General features: G+C 38.7%; 1 protein-coding gene across 1 annotated transcript in view; it reads right to left on the bottom strand.

Annotated features, from left to right (window-relative positions):
* The window catches only part of SLC30A8 (solute carrier family 30 member 8), a 35,387-nt gene extending 18,578 nt beyond the window's left edge, over positions 1-16,809 (bottom strand). Inside the window, exons 1-2 of the mRNA XM_032610270.1 lie at positions 16,739-16,809; positions 5,258-5,457 (exon numbers count right to left, since the gene is read on the bottom strand). Coding sequence (XP_032466161.1) covers positions 5,258-5,457; positions 16,739-16,809 — 271 coding nt within the window. The remainder of the gene's footprint in view (positions 1-5,257; positions 5,458-16,738) is intronic.
* Between the last annotated feature and the right edge of the window lie 2,902 nt (positions 16,810-19,711).

Raw genomic sequence — 19,711 nt, 5'->3', positions numbered from 1 at the left:
AGAATGAATAAATAGCTGAACCAGAAGAAGAGTCATATAGGGAAGTAGTAAAAGAAAAAGATTGATAGTCAGTTTGGCAGGCAAATGGTGGAATAACTTGAAAGCCACAGTAAGAATTTTTCATTTTGTGCAGGATGCCAGAGTTTTCCAATATATTGCTCTCTCTTCACTTGGTGCAGCTGAGTAGGGCCTACCACAGAGAGGGCCCCTGAACCAGCCTCTTTCTGCTACAAGAATACTTGTCAGTTTGCCGCTGTGCTCAGTAAAATGTCCTATGCTTGACGTGGTGGGGAAAAGGTTGTGAAGGACTGAAATGGCAAAGGTGAGCCACTGAAGAATTTTGAAAACAGAATTAATATGATGAGAGCAATGTTTTAGGAAAATTAGCTCAACATCAATACAGCTCAAATTCCAAATGATTTTCTGTCAGTATCCACTTAATTCCTTTACCGACAACATCACTCTCTTCTGACCCTAAAGCCAGATTTGAACTCATAGACTAATTATTAGGAATGAGAAGGAAAGGAGGAGATTGATTTGCTCACTCCAAGTGCAGAGCTTCCCATGTCCCCTCTACAAATTTTAGAAACAAATTGACAGGGCATACGGAAAGGTACAAGGAGAAAACTGTGTTTTGTGATTGGGAGGCCATCTCATTTCAGAATATTAATTAGATATCAGCTGGGGAGAATATGCATCTATTCTCGGCATCCACATGATTTCTGGGAAAAGCAAGAGAAGAAAGTTGTGCAGAAAACAAGCCAGTTTATACATGCTGCTGAGCTGTGTTTGCATGGGGTTGTGCCAGTACTTTATTTGGAAGGCTGTGAACGTCCAGAACATCAGCTTTTCAAATCATGTTTCAAATGGATTATGTTTTGTAGATTTTCCGTTTTGTTGATCTCTTACGTGAGCAATTGAAAATTGTCCATAGTCTCGTGACTTTCAATAATAAAAAAGAATGCCCCGGGCTTCCCAGGTGGCGCAGTGGTTGAGAGTCCGCCCGCCGATGCAGGGGACACGGGTTCGTGCCCCAGTCCGGGAAGATCCCACATGCCCCAGAGCGGCTGGACCCGTGAGCCATGGCCGCTGAGCCTGCGCGTCCGGAGCCTGTGCTCCGCAACGGGAGAGGCCACGGCAGTGAGAGGCCTGCGTACCGCAAAGAAGAATGCCCCTCTAATGTAGATATCAATGGATTTCCAGAGGGAGTTTTCCAGATTGGAGCTGCTAAAAGTAAATTCTTTGCAACTCTATCAAGCTATTAAGTCATTCATTCAAAAGCCTCACCCTGGCTCTAGAAATTGTATGGTTTCAATTTTTTAAAAAAATTTTGACTGGAAGGTTATTTACCAGCTCTGGATTCATAGCAACTCTGGATTCTTGGACCGGATTGGGTCTAAGCTCTCTTCCAGTTTTCAAAAACTGTGAAAGTATATGTGTATAGGTCAGAAGACTCCATAACTTGAAGAAACTAATTCTAATTGCTTGCTACTATAGTGCTAAAAAAGAAAAAAAGCTTAACAGATTCTCCTCCACTCTCAATTATTATTAATTTAGCACTCTTTGGGGGTAATAAAGAGAAAATGAAGCCAAAATATTGGTAACAGAGTGTAACAAGTTATAGTGGTAAGAGTGGTAGTAGCCTATGGTACTATATAGGTAGCTTATAGTGTTCTTGTTAATTTTTTGGTAAAAAGAATTATAAATAAGATACCACAGCATACCAAAACCTTTAGATTAAGTTTATAGCTGTACATAGCTTTATTATTAATAAAAAGAAAGGATACAAATATGTTAAATAAGGATATAACTTAAGATATTAAAATATGCAATAAGACTACAACTCTGAGAAAAGAAAGGAAGTAAAAATATTTTTAAAGCCAAAATTATGAATTAGAACACAGAAGGAAAATGAAAATAATAATATATTCAATAAAAATATATATATCAATAAAATAAAGTTTTATCAAGGAAACTAAGTAAAAATATACAAACAATATTAAAATGAGAAAGGAGCTGGAATAAATAAGAGAATACCAATGTAAGACTGTCATGTTCCATTGTATGATAATAAATTTGACAATTTCAGTGAGATGAATGACGGGAGATTTATAAATAACCAGAATTTACTCAAGAAGTAGAAATTTTGAGTATGTCCATGAATGAGGAAGAAGCTAAAATATATGAAAAACTTATCTCCAACAATGTCTCTGAAGTCAGACAATTTATCAGGGAGTTCTTAAAAAGAAAGAATAATTACAATGTCATATAAACTGTTTTAGCTTTTTTATAGAGTTGGCCAAAAAGTTCATTCTGGATTTTCCTTAACATCTTATGGAAAAACCCGAACGAACTTTTTGGCCAACCCAGTATATAAAAAGGAAATTATTAAAACTAAACTTTTCATTTTAATATGCATAACTCAGATTCAAAAACCAAGAAAAATAGCTCCAAAACAGAAAACAATAGTTAAATTTCAGTGATCAAAAAAATTACAACGATTTTTTCAACGTAAGAATCCTAACAAAAATATTAGTGACTCAGATTGAGCAATGCCTTGAAAGAATGGTCCACCAAGGTCTAGTCACCATAGTGAGAGCCTAAGAACATGAGCTCTGGAATTCAGACTGCCTGCTCACTGATAGGATGTTGTTAAAGTCGAGTACTTAACTCTCTGTGCTTCAAGTTTATGGTCTATAAAGTGCAATTCGTAATAGGACCTACCTCTCAGGAATTTCATCAGGATTAAGTAAGGTGATACGTAGAAAGCACTCATCACAGTTCCCAGCACATAGTAAGCATTAAACAAATATTAGCTGTTGTCATCCTAATACCAGAAATGCATCATGATCCCTTAATATAATACACATCAACAATGGGTAAAAACGTTTTAAAACAGAATGAATTTAAAAGATAAGGTTTTTGATAAAAGTCAACACTCATCCTTGATTATCCATTAACCATTAAAAAACCAGGACAAGGAGAATACTTCATTAACATAATAAAAATACTTAACCCCTCAGGAAACATTTCACTTAACAGCTAAATAGTTGAACATATGATTTGATTTAGCATATTATTTAACATGATAAAAATATGAAACCTACAGAAGAGACAGAACTATTGAAAGCAAGGAGAAATATAACTTTTTTGAACAAGAGAGGATTATCTCCTAGGAGGAGAGATGAGAGAAGAACAAGGAAAATTAACTTGAGATACATTTAGAATGACAGTAGTTCAAACACACTGTTGAGTACAAAATGAATATACAAAATGAAAACTTTCCAAAATCCCAAAAGTAACCATTTAGAAAGCAGGACATGAGAAAAGGAAGACCCCACTCACCTCTGGAAAGAATAAACCAAACACACAAACTAACTATAAATAACTCTAGCAAGAAGTAGGTTGTCCTTGTGTTAAAACAAGCAAACTAAAAACATGAAACCTTAACTTGATGAGAGATGTAGAATATCTGGATAAATGGAGAAACATACTGTATTCCTGGAGGGAAAAACTGAGTATTTTAAGAAGATTTGTGTTCCCAAATTAATTTATATACCAATAAAATCAAAATTAGATTTTGGAGGAAACTGAACAAAATTATTCTCATGTTTAATTAGAGTAATAAACAGGAATGAACAGCCTTTACCTTTTTTCTGTTAAACAAAGGATAATGAGGAAACAACAACAAATATTATAATATGTAAATCTACATTAAATATGTTACTACTGACCGAGATCAGCAGCACAGATAAAACACCTTAGAACCTAACTCTATTATTTATAAAAATTTGATAAATGATAAAAGTCATATGGAGAAAAATCAATGGAGGAAATAATTATTCCATAAATGATGTGTAAATCTTTGTTAGCTCTTTAGAAAGAGAATTTTCAATGCTAAGAGCATAGACAATTTCACATTGATTTAAAATTAAATGCAAAAAATTGAGCAACAAAATGATATTTATCTTCTCAGTAGGTAGGAAAGGCTTACTAAGCACTAAAATAGTGAAAGAGTCATAAAAGAAATCAGCCCAAAATGAAATGTTTGATACAATTAGCTCTATAAAATTTGAAACTTCTCTAAGTCAAACCAAAAATTAAAAAAAACTAAAAAGTAAACAACAAACTAGAATAGTACTAATAACAGATATAACAAAAGTTTAATAACTATATAAAGAGCTCCCAGAGGGCTTCCCTGGTGGCACAGTGGTTGAGAGTCCGCCTGCTGATGCAGGGGACACGGGTTCGTGCCCCGGTCCGGGAAGATCCCACATGCCGCGGAGCAGCTGGGCCCGTGAGCCATGGCCGCTGAGCCTGCGCGTCCAGAGCCTGTGCTCCGCAATGGGAGAGGCCACGGCAGTGAGAGGCCCGCGTACCGCAAAAAAAAAAAAAAAAAAAAGAGTTCCCAGAGATCAATATAAAGAATTACAAATTATCTGAAAAAACAAGTGAGCCACAGATATTACAAGGCAAATAGGAAATGCATTAACAAAAGGAAATACAGATCATTAATAAACATGCAAATAATATTAATAGTAACAAAGGAATGCATATTAAAATAAAGCATGTTCATCTATACATTAGCAAAGATTTTTGAAAGATTAAAATAAGTTCTGGGAAAGATTTGGAGAGAGAATCATTCTCATGTAGAGCTGGCAGACATAGGAATTGTTTCAGGCTTTCTGGATAGCAGTTTGGCAATGTGCATAAAGAAGTAATAAAAATATTCATGTCCTTCAACTAGTTATTTCCACTTTTAGGAATCTCTTTGAAGGAATTATCCAGAAAAACAAGCAGAGTTTTATTCCAGATTTTTCATTGCAGCATTGTCCATAAGTAGGAAAAAACTCCCTAGGTTTCTAACAATAGAGAGATGGTTATGTAAATCACAGTAGAGCATATTATAGAATATTGTTCAGGCATAGAAATGTTTTTGAAAGAGTATTTGATGGCATGGCCAAAAGCATTGTGTGCTCTCAGTTATGTTAAAAAAAATTGTGAGCTATGAATAGAAAATATACCGTAGGAAAATACTCCATAATGTTATTGAAGATTATCACTCAAAAGTAGGATTGTGATTAATTTTATTTTGTTTCCTTCTGCTTTCCAACTTATCTCAAATGAACATATTGTTACTATTGTTACATTTGCATAAAATATTCAGTCTTTTTTTAAAAGAACTTAGGCAACTCTCCTGTGATGATGCAGGGTTTTGTTTGCTTGTTTAATCAGAGAAGTCTTGAGAAATACTCACCGATGACCTCTGCAATCATGAAAACTAAGCATGTTCCTGAAGCAGCACAGAGTTTCCACTTGGCATAGACTTGCTCCTTTGCCCTGTTCTCTGTGGCCTTGGAGTTGCTGTGGCAGTGATACACGGCTCCTGACTCTGGCTCCTCTGGCTTCTCTCCAGGACGTTGATCTTTATTCAAGGGTTTCTGCTGGAGTTCCATGCTGAGGATGAGTTTGACAGAAGCAAGAAGTGAACATGGTTGCAAATAAACCTCTCACCGACAGCCCTACCCATTATCAGAGCTGCTATGAGGACATTTGCTGACTAGTTAGGAACTTATAATTCATGGCTCCTTCTACAAGAAATATCAAATGTAAGGAACCAAGCGAGAACTCTCCTTCTGAATTCTCAACTACAAAGAGTTTTGCTTTTATTTAGGCAAGCTCTTATTCAGTCTATACTACCAGTGATTAAAAGGAAGTAAAGGAAAAGGAGAAAGGAAGCAGATACATTTTGGTGCCTTTCCTTCACAGTCACTTCACTTTGAAAACATTTTGGGCACTGCTGTAAATTTTAAAAGGCGCAGTAATGAGGTTATTATTATTAACGAGTAATGTGCGTATGAGCCAGCCTGGTGATTCAGACACTCACTATGGCATGGCAACACTCTCCCTTTCTTCTGCACAGCAACATTGTTAATAGATCATAGCACTTTTTCCTGCTGAGTCCATATGAACCCTCAGAAACCTTCTTAACACAGCTTTGCAGAAATCTCTACCAATCTATCAAAGTTGTAATGAGAGTTAAACCTACTTATACTTCCCAAAGCAGGCAGTGCCTGTCAGTTCTATTCAAATATAAAGCATTTATAGAAATATAGAGCCATTTATAGAAATATAGAATTTCACAAATGCAAAGATTGTAGATAACATTTAGTCCAACCCACAGTTTCTTACCTGAAGTAATTAAGATTCAGAGAGGTTAAGTAATTGCCTGAGATCAAACAGCCAGGAAACGGGAGAGCTGGGACTCCAAGCCTAGTGTTTTTTCCACTATGCCCACACTGCCTCTCTACCTGAACATCGGTACACCTAAAACCAATTTTTACTGATGCCATGATCTTGAACTAATTAGATTTGTATTTTTTAATAAACTTATTAGAAGACATTAATAAGATTCTTAGGAGTAAGACCTTTACATTCATGACTGAAAGGTATAAACGGAAATAAATTATTTTCCTCCACTTGAAGAGTTACTTTGTCTTATCACCATCCACAAAAAGATCTGATGGTTTTGGCTTAAGTGATGATTATTATTACAATTCTAATTATCCTTATATTTGGGGGGTTTTCCTGAATAAAATAACATACATATTCATTATAGAAAACCTGGAATTACAGAAAGGCACAAAGCAGAGAGAAAAAAGTCAGTAATAAATTACCACCAAGAGACAACTATTATTGATAGTTTTTTGTTTAGCTTTGTAATAAATAAATACTGTTTTTACTTAGAGTCCATAGTAAATAGGATGTTTTTGATAGCAAGTACAGAAAACAAAGCTCATGCTAGGTAAGTTAACAAATGGGAATTATTGGTTCTGCACCTGAAAACATCTAGAAGTATTAGGCTTCAGCCTGATTTATCAAAGCTCCAGATCCATTACTCTGCAGTTCTCAACTACTCTTCAACCTCAGGCTGGTTTTCCTCATGTAGTGGAATAGTTGCCCAAGATAATCAGGACTGTGTACTTGTTTTTTCTTATACAGCGAGAAACAGTGTTCATTCTCCCAACTGCAAAACAGGAGTCCTGAGTTGCATGCTGATTTGGCCAGCCTCTGTAGCCAGAGGACTATGGATGTGCTAATTGGCTTAGACCTTGTTACAGCCAGAAGATTGGCTAAACCCAACAACGCTGACTCCTGGAGCTGAGAGTGTGGTAAATGCTGCCCAAATCACATGACTGCAACTCAGTGGGGATGGGCTGGAATAGATTGTGGATGAAATGACAGTGTCACAATAGGATTCCACCAAAGATACAACTTTGGAACCTAATTTTTAGCTGTACATATTGTTAACATTTTCTCAACTTATTAAATATTCTATATCATTAGTTTAACATACAGAGAGCATTATATTTAGTATAGATATGTTGCAACATTAGTAACTATTTTCTATTATTGGACAATTGCCTCTTTGCCAATTATTTGGCACCACTGTGATTCATATCCTTATAGTTATCGTTTGCTAAGTATATTATTATCTCCTTAAAATGCAATCCTGAAAGGGGAATTACTTGGCTAAAGAGTATCTACATTTTGGGCTTCCCTGGTGGCGCAGTGGTTAAGAATCCGCCTGCCAATGCAGGGGACATGGGCTCAAGCCCTGGTCCGGGAGGATCCCACATGGCACGGAGCAACTAAGCCCGTGTGCCACAACTACTGAGCCTGCGCTCTGGAGCCCGTGAGCCACAACTACTGAGCCCGCGTGCCGCAACTACTGAAGCCCAAGCACCTAGAGCCTGTTTTCCACAACAAGAGAAGCCACTGCAATGAGAAGCCCGCGCACAGCAACAAAGAGTAGTCCCTGCTCGCCATGACTAGAGAAAGGCCACGTGCAGCAATGAAGACCCAACACAGCCAAAAATAAATAAATAAATTTATTTTTTAAAAAAAGAGTATCTGCATTTTTAAGGATTTTGATGTATATTTGCCAAATTGGCTTCAGAATGTTTTTGCCGATGATGTTAACAGCACTCAGGATTTTGAGCAATTCTAAGTAATCTCCATATTGGAATAAGAACTATTTGGCAAGAGGCACATAGAGTACTCATACCTATAAATTTTCACCTTTGTAATGTGATACATACCCTGATAATAAACAACCGTATAAGGTAGTAGTGTTAGTCACCAATGGTCATCGACGCAGAGGAGCCAGAGAACTAATAAGAAAACATGGTGGAGGTTTCCTTTTTCCTAGTGCTGAGAAGGCAGTGTGAGCAGGACAGGGTCACCAAATATTCTGGCATTGTTCATATGACCACTCCGGCCATATGAAGCTTAACTTCATTTTCTATTTTTCGTGAATCTTGTGGGCAGAGAAAACCAGGTGGTGAGTGACTGAGAGAGAACTTATCCTGGAACAGTTTAGAAGCAGACCAAGGCAGGAATTCCACCAGGAGAACAGCCTGTGAGCAATGCCACAAGAGGAAAAGTGCAAGAAGCCTGGCCAATTTTTACTTTTAAATGCTGCTACCTTGTCCTAGACCTAAGATTAACCAAGTTGGATACATTTTGAGCTGAGATTGTTCCTTGAAGCACTAAGCCAGAAATCCGAAACAGGACGGAAATTGGATACAGTGTGTTCACGTGTGTGTATGTATGTGTTTTATGAGGGGAGATGGGAGTCCACCATCTTCGCTGGGCTATGATTCCAAAAGAAGGGTCTATGATTCTATTCCAAAGGGTCTATGATTCCAAAAGAAGTTAAAAAACTGAAGTTAAAATATATTCCTCATCATCTCATAAGAGCAAAGTGGTCTAAGTGTCTCTAGATTGCAGTACAGGCTCTTGATCTGAAAAGTGATGCAAATTCTAAGAAGAATTTTAAAACGAAGGTTCTAAAAAGCAAATGCCAGAATGCATCAAAATATGAATTTGCTTTCAAAGAATAAATCACCAGAGGTCACCACACATTCAAATATGGCTGACGCTTTGAAGAGTAGGAACAATAGGCCGGAGCAAAGAAACTTACTGTAGCATCAAACAGAAAAAACGGGGAGAAACAGAGAAGAAAAGTAGGGAAATATTACAAAAGTTGATGTCAATAGCCTAGAACTTAGAGTTCATCTCTTAAAATAAGAATTAGAAAATGGAGCTTTATTTTGTGATCTTGGAGAAGCATTTTTGTTTTTAATTTTGTATCTTATTTTTGTCTGTTGGTAGAAGTCAAACCCCTTTGGTTCTATATCTCTTAAGTGGAGCTGGTAATATTTTTCACACTCTTACTTCACATGTTGACTATATAAAATCACTTTGTTTTTGTACTTTCACATTACCTTTCCCAAGAGCCTTAAACCACTCCTCCTGTTGGGAGAGGAGGTAAAATCTAAGGTCCCGCCATGCATTTCCAACACTTCGTGTATTCATTCGTTCAACAAATGTGTTGCATGCCTGCACCATCAGAGGTGCTAATGATACCATCCATGCCTTTGAGACCAGCAAAGTTCTTGACCTAAGAAGCTTATATCCTAGCAGAGGGGAACACAGCAAACCAGCTGATAGTAACAGAGGCTGTGTAGTATCATGGGCAGTGACTGGGAGAGGAAAGGTGAGGCTACCTGAAATAGAGTGGTAGGGGAAGGCACCTCTGTCGATGATATCTGAGCAGTAACTTAAAAGATAACCCGGAGCAGACCCACAGGAAGGGGGAACATCACAAGCAGAGGGCATTGCTGGTGCAAAAGCCAAAAGGCAAGAAAGAACCTGTCTTGTTCAGAAGCTTGTCTTGAACAGAAAGGAAACTGCATAGTGGCCACTGTAGCATCGAGAGAGTAAAACTGAATCAAGTCAAAGAAGTAGGCAGAAGTCAGACCATGCAGAACTCTGTGGGCCATTGTAAAGGGTTTCATTTTCTTCAAAATATAAAAGGAGGAAGTCGGAAGGTTTTGACGAGGGAGGTAACATTATGTGGTTCACATTTCTAAAATGATCGTTTTGGGTGTTGCTTGGAAGGCTAGAGTATAGTGAGCAAAATATGGAGACCGTTTATTTGATTAGATGTTATGAGGGAGTGGGGAATAGAAGTGTTCACCTAACAGGTGTAATTTCTTGTCCCAGACCAGCTATCCAGTGTTCCACCCCTTTTTTTTTTTTTTTTTTTTTTTTTTTTTTTGCGTTACGCGGGCCTCTCACTGTTGTGGCCTCTCCCGTTGCGGAGGACAGGCTCCGGACGCGCAGGCTCAGCGGCCATGGCTCACGGGCCCAGCCGCTCCGCGGCATGTGGGATCTTCCCAGACCGGGGCACGAACCCGTGTCCCCTGCATCGGCAGGCGGACTCTCAACCACTGCGCCACCAGGGAAGCCCCTCCACCCCTTTTTTAAACAGCTTTATTATAATATAACTCATATGCCACAAACCCATTTAATGTATACAATTAATGGGTTTTAGCATATATACAAAGTCATCAACCATCACCACAATCTAATTTAGAACATTTTCATCACCCCAAAAAGAAATTCCATACCCAGTAAATCCCCAGTCTCCTTACACACAATCCTACCTCAGGAAATCACTAATCTTATTTCTGTCTTTATAAATTTGCCTCTCCTGGACATTTTCTATAAATGGAAGCATACATTATGTAGATTTTGTGACTGGCTTCTTTCACTTAGTATAGTGTTTTCAAGGTTCATCCATGTTATACCAAATTTCAGTATGTCAGTACTTCATTGCTTTTTATTTCCAGATAGTACTAAGTTGTATGGATATACATCTGATGGACATTTAGGTTGTTTACATTTTTTCAGCTATTATGAATAATGCTACTTTGCAAATTTGTATACAAGGTTTTGTGGAAGTATGTTTTCATTTCTATTGTTTTTCTATCTGGAATATTGAACTCATAGAATAAGTTGGAAAATGTTCACTCTTTTATTTTTTGGAAGAATTGATATTCATTCTATTTTACATCTTTGGTAGAAGTCATCAGTGAGACATTTGGGCTTTCTTTGTGTGAAGCTAATACAGTCTCTTTACTTGTTATTGGTCTACTCAGATTTTTATTTCCTCTCGAGTTTGGTAGCTGATATCTTTCTGTGAAGTTTTCCATTTCATCAAAGATTACATGCATTTTATTTTATGTGATTTATCTTTAAATCAATTAAGAGAAAAAAGGAGAGTAAATATTCTGTCTTTTATAATTATCTACATAATTACCTTTACTGATGCTGTTTGATTTTTTGTGTGTTGACTCTAGTTAATGGCTGGTGTCATTTGTTTTAAGCCTGAAGAATTTCCTTTACTATTACTTGTAAAATGAATCTGCTAGCAAAAAGTTCTCTCAATTTTTATTCGTTTGGGAATTTCTTTATTTCACCTTCATTTTACAAAGATAGTTCTGTTGGATAAAAGTTGATTGATTGGCAGGGTTTGTTTTTTCTTTCAGTAATTTAAATATGCTGCCCCACTGCCTTCCAGCCTCCTTTGTTTCTGATAGAAATCAGCTGTTAATCTTACTGAGAAACTCTTGCTCACGATGAGTCTTTTTTCCTCTTACTGCTTTCAAGATTTTTCTATGTGTTTTGCTTTCAATATTTTAACTATGATGTGTGTGTCAGAGTATAGATCTGTTTGCCTTGATTCTTCTTAGAGTTTGTTGACTCTCATGGATGTATAAATTAATATTTTCACCAAATTTTGAAATTTGTTCCTTTGAATGTTTTTCTGCTCCTTTTCTGCCTCCTCTCTTTCTGGTATTCCCATTATGTATGTGGTAGGATATTTAACTATGTACCACATTTCTCTGAGGCTCTGTTAATTTTTATTCATTCCTTTTTCTCTCTGTACTTTGTGTTGTATAACTATTGACCTGTCTTCACAGTCACTGATTCTTTCTTCTGCCAGCTCATATCTACTGCTGAGTCCCTTTGTTCCATGTATTGTACTTTTCAACTTCAGAATTTGGTTCTTTTTTATTATTTCTATCTATTATTACTGATATTCTCTATGTGATGAGACATTGTCATCATGCCTCTCTTTAATTCTTTAAACACGGTTTTCTTTAATTCTTTGAACATATTTATAATAGCTGCTTTAAATCTTTGAATGCTGAGTTCAACATGGGGGCCCTTTCCAAGGCAGTTTCTATTACCTGCTCTCTTTACTGTTTATAGGTTATTCTTTCCTGTTCCTTTGCATAGGTTGTCATATTTTTCTGGAAACTGGATGTTTTAGGTAATATATTGTAGCAATTCTGAATACTGATCCCCAGCGGACTTGTTATTGTGGCTGCTTACTTGTTTGCTTTTTTATTTGTTTAGTGAATTGGCTTGTCTAGTTCAGTGGAGTATTTTCTTTGACCTTCCCTGCTGTGTAGCCTCTATTGCCATTTCTCAGAGAGTGCAGCCTTGGACGTGTGCACAGTTATCCTTCCCTCTCCCTACCCGCTTTCCCAGGGATGGTGATCATTTTAATCATGTTTTCTTTGACTGTCTTTTTCCATGCATCACTGTTAAGCTTCTGGCTGCTCTGCCTTTGTTGGTATCACACTCAGCTCTTGTCCTCCTTAATCACTTGCTGATTGCTCTAATGTTTTCAGCAGTAACCTGAGGCATAAATTACAATGTTATCCAATTAAAGTTGGGCCATGTATTAGTCTCCTCTAGCTTCTATAGTAAAATACTGCAGACTGGGTAGCTTAAACAACAGAAATTTAGTTTTTCATAGTTCTAGAGGCTAGAAATCCATTATTAAGGTGCTGGAAAATTTGGTTTCTGGTTTTGGTGGCCCTGGCTTGTAGATGGCTGTCTTCTTGTTATGTTCTCACATGGTAGAAAGAGAGAGATCTCTGGTATCTCTTCCTCTTTATATAAAGATATGAGTTCTATCTATCAGGACTTCACCCTAATGACCTCATTTAACCTTAATCATCTTAAAGGTCCTGTTTCCAATATAGTCACATGGGAGCTAGGGTTTTAGTATATGAATTGTGGAATGACAAAAACATTCAGTCCATAAGAGCCTCCTTACAGGGATAGTATTTGAGGCTAATCTTTGTGGCTTGTGCCAACTCCAGGAGGGCTCTTTTTACCTGCCTTTCCCTACCTGTTTCTGTTAAACTTCTAACTGGTCTACCATTTAGCTTGTTGCTCTGATGAAGCAACCAGCCTGCCCTTGACTGCTCAACAGCAAAATCCTCATTGTTTTCGACAGTGCGCTATGCTTGAAATACCCCATGTTCTGTTCCAAATAACTCAGATGATGTATCATCAGTCCTCTAAGGGAAAGATGCATAGCTCTCTGTTCTTAGAGCCTGATTCTCCCATGGGCAGAACCTCTGCATCACTGCCCCAAAACTGAGAGAAGGAACAGTGACCCACTTATCCTGGAGTGCCACCTCTGCTCCCTAAGTGGGTGGTGAAGAACCTCACCCTGTGTGTGAGCCAGGGCAGGGGTGTTCAGGGGCTTGCTGCTCCTGGACTATGAGTAGGGATTGGGTGAAGGAAGGGGCCCCCAGTCCTCTTGGCCATGTCTGCATTGAATACAGGTTCTATAATATGGAGCTGGGGCAATTAGAGATTCCAGCAGCCCTTTGCTCTAGGGGTGAACTGTAGCCCCAGTTGGAAGCTGGGAGGAGAGAGATCCCTGTCTTTTGGCCACATCCAACCAGAGTAGAGCTTCCATCACAACAAGCTTGGAGGGGAAAGAGGTTAGTGGGGCAGATCATGGCTCAAATGCCACAGACTCTTGCTTTTTACTGAGATTTAGTAGATTTTCTTGAATAAATCTCAGTTTGCTGTATGCCCTTAAGACAGTTTCCAGAGACTAAACTGTTGGAGTTTTTTTAGTATTATTTTTACCAGTAAAATGGTAAAAATGTTTCACTGGGGAAGGAGGTCCATTGAGCTACTTACACCACCGTTCCAGAAGTCCTGCCATCCCAAACACACACACACACACACACACACACACACACACACACACACACACACTTTAAGGCTTCACATTGAAACGATTCCAGTACTTTGTCCCTACCATCTGGACCTGCCCTCACATTCCCTGCACTTCTTTAATATACAACTTGGGAAAAAGAAAAGCTCGTTTCCAGTACCAAGAAAACCATATTGAGTATGTAGGTCAACTTTATACAACTATCTCTTTGCTACCATGAGCCCAAGCATAGGGGATCACATCACTGGAAAGGGAATTGGAGGGATTGGTGGGGGAGAGATTACACAATAGTACCTACAGGGCCTAATATTACTACTTCCTGTGGTAAAATGTCTCTAAAATTATGTCCAACAATTCCTGTCATCCTATATGCACATGCCAGCAAGAGATGGAATCCACTGTGCCACCCCTTGAATCTCAGACTTGGGACTTGCTTTAACCCATCAAATGTGGTGAAAATGGTGCTGTGCCAGTTCTGGTCTTAAGCTGTCTGACACCTGTCAGATTCCACTGCTGCTCTGTTTCTCCCCTGAACTGCCATATAAAAAAGTCCAAGCTAATCTGATAAAATGAGACACCACACAGAGAGAGAAGCCATGGGAAGCAGAACAAAGACCAGTCAAAGCCAACACAAAGACCCCAGACAAGTAAGTGAAGCCATCCTTGACCTTCTAGCACATCCCAGACACCAGCAGAATGCAGCCTCACAAGCAAACCTCGATAACTCCACATGGAGCGAGAACTGTGATTAATAAAATGATTGTTGTTTAAGCCACTACGTTTTGGGGGATAGTTTCTTGCACAACAATAGATAACTGAAGCACTCTTATTGTTTAATTAGAGAATACAGATTCCTTCTCGATAAGTTTCTTAACAGATGATAACAACTTAAATAGAAAGCTGATGATAAGTAGAAAAAAAGAGAAGGAAGGAGAAAAGAGAAGGACCTTCAGGGGACAAAGTTACCTCTGAAATAGAGATAGAACAAATATATGAGAAAGGAGATTGGGAGAGGTGAGGAAAAGTGAATTAGTGAGGGGATCAAGGTTCATATGAGCTCAGGAGGAAAGAGATTAAGGAGCCAGGAGGCCACATGGTGAAAGTGTGTGTGCAGGAGACGGGGAGGGGAACAAAATTCACAAACAGGAGGCATGGTCCACATCCCAACTCTGCCATAATTAGACATCCAACCTTTAAAATGGCATTTATTCTCTCTGGAATCCACTTTCCTAACTGGTGAAATGAGGGATCAGGATAAATAATCTCATCTAGGTTCAATTGTTTTTATTTGGAAAAAAAATAAAAATTAGTTTGACAGTTTTTATCATCACTGTATCCTGAAAACCATACCAATTCATGAGGCGACTGAGACCCTATAACCATAAACAGTTGGCTTTATTTGCATAACAGAGTACTAATGGTCTAGTTTCATGAGAAGGGAAATACTGCTATTTTAATAATGCAGAGATGCTCTATTAATAGCATCCACAGTGTTAACAATTTGTTGTTCAAAATTTCTGCCTGACCTAATGTGAGGCTTTGTCATTTATGGTCTCAATAAATCACATCTAATATTATTTTCTTAGAAAAATAATTCTTACAGTGTGAGATAATAGATGTGCTAGACTCTTTGCCATATATATTTTTTAAGCAAAGTTATAAATATCCTAAGAAAAAGTCCCTTTGCAGTTGCTTAAACATTCGATGCTATCAAACGCAATGCCGCTACTCTTTGGAATATTAATTTGTTTTCATGAAACACACAAAAACGTTACACATATTATTAATGGGTAAGAAGTATTCTCTTAAATTCTGCTTCTAACATGAACTTATTTCAGATTCTCATTCATTTATCTATGTATTCTGAGTGTGTTTCTCTTTGCTCCCCACTTGGATTGAATTCCCCAAATGCACCAAAGTCTCATTCTTATTTGTCTGTGTCTTTACCAGGAAATTATCTCAGTCAGGAAAACTTTCCTAACCCTACTTCCTATGTAGGGTTTCCCTAACCCTACTCTAACTCCTTTTTATTTTTTCAGTTCTCAGCCTATCACTTCTGAAAAGCTTTCTCTGACTCCCAAATTCCAGCAAAGACCTAGGCTCCCTTGAGGTATTCTTACTGTATACCCCCAGAATAACACACATGCTATTTTGTAATTGTCTGTTTCTTATATGCATTCCACATTAGACTCAGGCTTTCAAGAGGACAGAGATACAGGTCTAGGAATATTTTAGTCTCTGGTATATATACACACGTTCAATCAATTATGGTTAAATAAGGGGGAAATGAATGAATATCTTGCACATGGAACTGTGGGAGATAGTAAAAAGAACTAGAGCTATGTAGAACATTAAGCTCAGCTATGTTTATTATAGGTGTGTATATGTGATAATGATATTATATAATTAAGAAAATAGCAATTAACTTAAGATCAGTGTGACCACAATTTGCCACATAGTTGAAAAGCCTTAATTCTTTCTAAATATAATTTAATAAAATTTACTATCTTAAAAGTGTGAAGAATTGAGGAAAAGAAAGGGAAACACATCAGATTGTGTATGTCCGTTTTTTAGAAGAAAATCTACAGATGAAAAATATACTAATAAAATATGTCCTTCGTACACTCAGCATATTTAAGGAAGCAAATCAACTATACAGAGTATTGCCTTTTTCAGGATAAGAATTATATAACTTGGCCAGCAAGTTTATAAAATTTTACAAAACGCCCCCAAGTTGCAACAGCAAAACTTTCCAATTCTGAAGCAGTAGGATCTAGGGACTTAGTGAATACTCAAGACACAACGAATTGTGAAGCAGTATCAGATGTCTGTTACCTGTCTAGCGTGAAGGCGTACATCTTGGTGGCTTTGTCATTCACAAGATAAGTTCTTTCGAGAAACTCCATGGTGGCCAGGATAAAAGATTTTGGTGGTGGTGGTGCTGTTATTGTGGCGACGGCTGCTGCTCTTTAACTCACTGTCCAGTTTTAGAAGCAAAACAGCGTTACGACTATTCACACACTTCCCAAAGAAAAAATGAAAAGCTTCTGGGATTATAATAACAAGCCTCCCGTGTCAGTGTTCTTGACAGATCTGCTAAAACTACAGTCTGTTTGGAATGTTACCTGGCTTCATTCTCTCACCCACAGAAACTACCTTCCTGCAGGTAGGATCCCATGACGTGTGTGTGTACGCGCACGCACTTCCCATGCCATCTGATTCCACTGTGCTGTCTAGGAGGTAGAGCAGATCAAGGGTTACCCGCTAATTGCTGCTGTAGGGGTTTGGTCTTCAGAGCACACCTGGGTGAGCTCAAACAGCTGCCTTTCTGTACACTAATATCTTTTCCCTCCTCTTCAACTTTCTTTTTTTTTTTTTTCTTTTTCTTGGCAGTGAGTGAGAAGGTCTGTCTCTGAACCTAAAAGCATTTCTCCTAGGATTTAGTTCTAAAATGCCCTCTAAGGCTTCCCTGGTGGCACAGTGGTTGAGAGTCCGCCTGCCGATGCGGGGCACACGGGTTCGTGCCCCGGTCCGGGAAGATCCCACATGCCGCGGAGCGGCTGGGCCCGCGAGCCATGGCCGCTGAGCCTGCGCGTCCAGAGCCTGTGCTCCACAACGGGAGAGGCCACAACAGTGAGAGGCCCGCGTACCGCAAAAAAATAATAATAATAAAAATAAAATGCCCTCTAAGCAGCTGTCAAGATTTACTTCTCTTCTTCTAGGACCATTTGGGGATTTCACTACTGAAGAGGACATAGATCATTAGTTACTGAAGTCTCTAATCTGAAACAGTTCCTGGTGCAGCAGCTTTGAAACCCTTTTGACAGACAGGAGAAGGGCAGTCTCAGCTTCTAAATAAATAACAGCCCTCAAGCACAAAAGAACCAGAATGAGCTGTGTTCTCCCTGGCCAGGGTACCCTCTGCTGAGGATAAAAGACCAACCCAAGGAACCCCTACCAGGCAAACCCATCACAACTCTTAGAAATGGGCTCTTCTGAGTTGATCCCAAGAGACCTTCAACCCCCAAACTCCTATGAATTTTATTTCATTACAAAGAACTTTCCTTTCCAAATAAGAGAAAGGACTATAGCCCAAGGACAACAGCCTCGTCACACGGCAGGCATTTACATGTGGGCCAAAGAGCATCCAAGACCTATAGAGATGCAGGCAGGGGCAGGCGAGTGCAGAGAGAAGAGGGCGTAGGAAGAGGGCGTAGACCCTCCACCTCTGAGTCCTCATTTCCTTCTTCATCTGTTGACACTAACTCCCTAGGGAGAGCACTCAGAGTGGTGTAGTCCTGAGTAGTCCAATGGCTCAGCATCTCGGGAATCTGCCCATACGGCTGAGCAGAGATTGCCCACAATGACCTAGTAGAATAAATATTGTCTCCTGGAAGGAAAGTGGGATTCAATGGCAATGGCTGTAGGCAGTGAGGGGAGAAGTCACCTTTGGCTGAGCGTGAGAACGCCAGGTCTCCTATCACATCCATCGTGAAGCTGTACCTCTTGTCGATTTTAAGATTTGCAACACTGTCCTCTGGAACATAAATTCTAAGGTCTTTTCATATGGCCCCCATTGCCAACCTGCTCATTAACTTTGCTCTGACAGATGGAAACTGTAGAAATGGCTCTGAGAGGCCATTTTTATTTGCAGGAGAAATTCTGGGTCTAGTAAAGTATTTCCTTCTCTTATATTCTTACTCTTAACTTTGCAAGATAATAGGCTATTCTGTGGAGGCAAAAGTAAGAAACCAGAAAAGAATTATTAATCTATCATGTGACGTGTTGCCGTACTTTACAGCTTGAATCAATTGTGAGTAGTTTCTAGCACATAATAAGAGAAAAAGAATTCGAATGAATGAGTGTCAAAAAATGAAGAAACTACGTAAAACCAGGCTGAAATCCACTAAAGATTAGTGCGAAGCAGAGGAGATAAGTATTATTTAAATGCAGGAAAGAGAATATTTGGCTATAGATTTCAACAGGGGAAAAGCAATCTGGAAGTTTGAGGTTCCACACCACAAGTTTGGTCGCTAGCCCATATATAGCTGCACATATGTTTATGATTCTATGACTATGAAGATATATATTATTGATAGTTTGTTAATGTGAATTGTTTGTGAGGCGAGGATAGAGTGAGGATATATGAGAAGGGCAGGGTAGGGCTGATATAGACAGGGTAAGGTGGAGATGGGAAAAGAGGAAATGGGAACCCAAGCAAAAAAGGACAAGAAAAAAAATGTATTCTATGATCTCTCCTGTTTATAAGTTGAAGTATATATATATATATATATTTGCCATTTTTGTAGACCCAGTATAGTCTAAAATCAGCAATTTCATATGATTCTACTTAAATATATATGCACACATGTATACATACTTATAAAATGTATATGTGTACATGTGTGATACATTTAAAAATAAAAACTTAAGTGTTCATGCTTTAAAACTATAGGGAGGGCTTCCCTGGTGGTGCAGCAATTGAGAGTCCGCCTGCCGATGCAGGGGACACGGGTTCGTGCCCCGGTCCGGGAGGATCTCACATGCTGCGGAGTGGCTGGGCCCATGAGCCGTGGCCGCTGAGCCTGCACGTCTGGAGCCTGTGCTCCGCAACGGGAGAGGCCACAGCAGTGAGAGGCCCGCGTACCGCAAAAAAAAAAAAAAAAAAAAAAAACTATAGGGAAATTAGGTACTATTTTCCTCAAAGCTTTGTGAATTTCCAGGTGCTACCCTTGGAGGTAACTACTTTACTATAAATCAAAGCTTCTGGTATAAGAGCAGGGAACAGTGGATTACAACAAATAAAAC

The sequence above is a fragment of the Phocoena sinus genome, chromosome 17 (genome assembly GCF_008692025.1).
Source record: "Phocoena sinus isolate mPhoSin1 chromosome 17, mPhoSin1.pri, whole genome shotgun sequence".
NCBI classification, from domain to species: domain Eukaryota; kingdom Metazoa; phylum Chordata; class Mammalia; order Artiodactyla; family Phocoenidae; genus Phocoena; species Phocoena sinus.
Note: the sequence above shows the minus strand (reverse complement) of the source record. Positions and strands in the feature narration are given on the sequence as shown.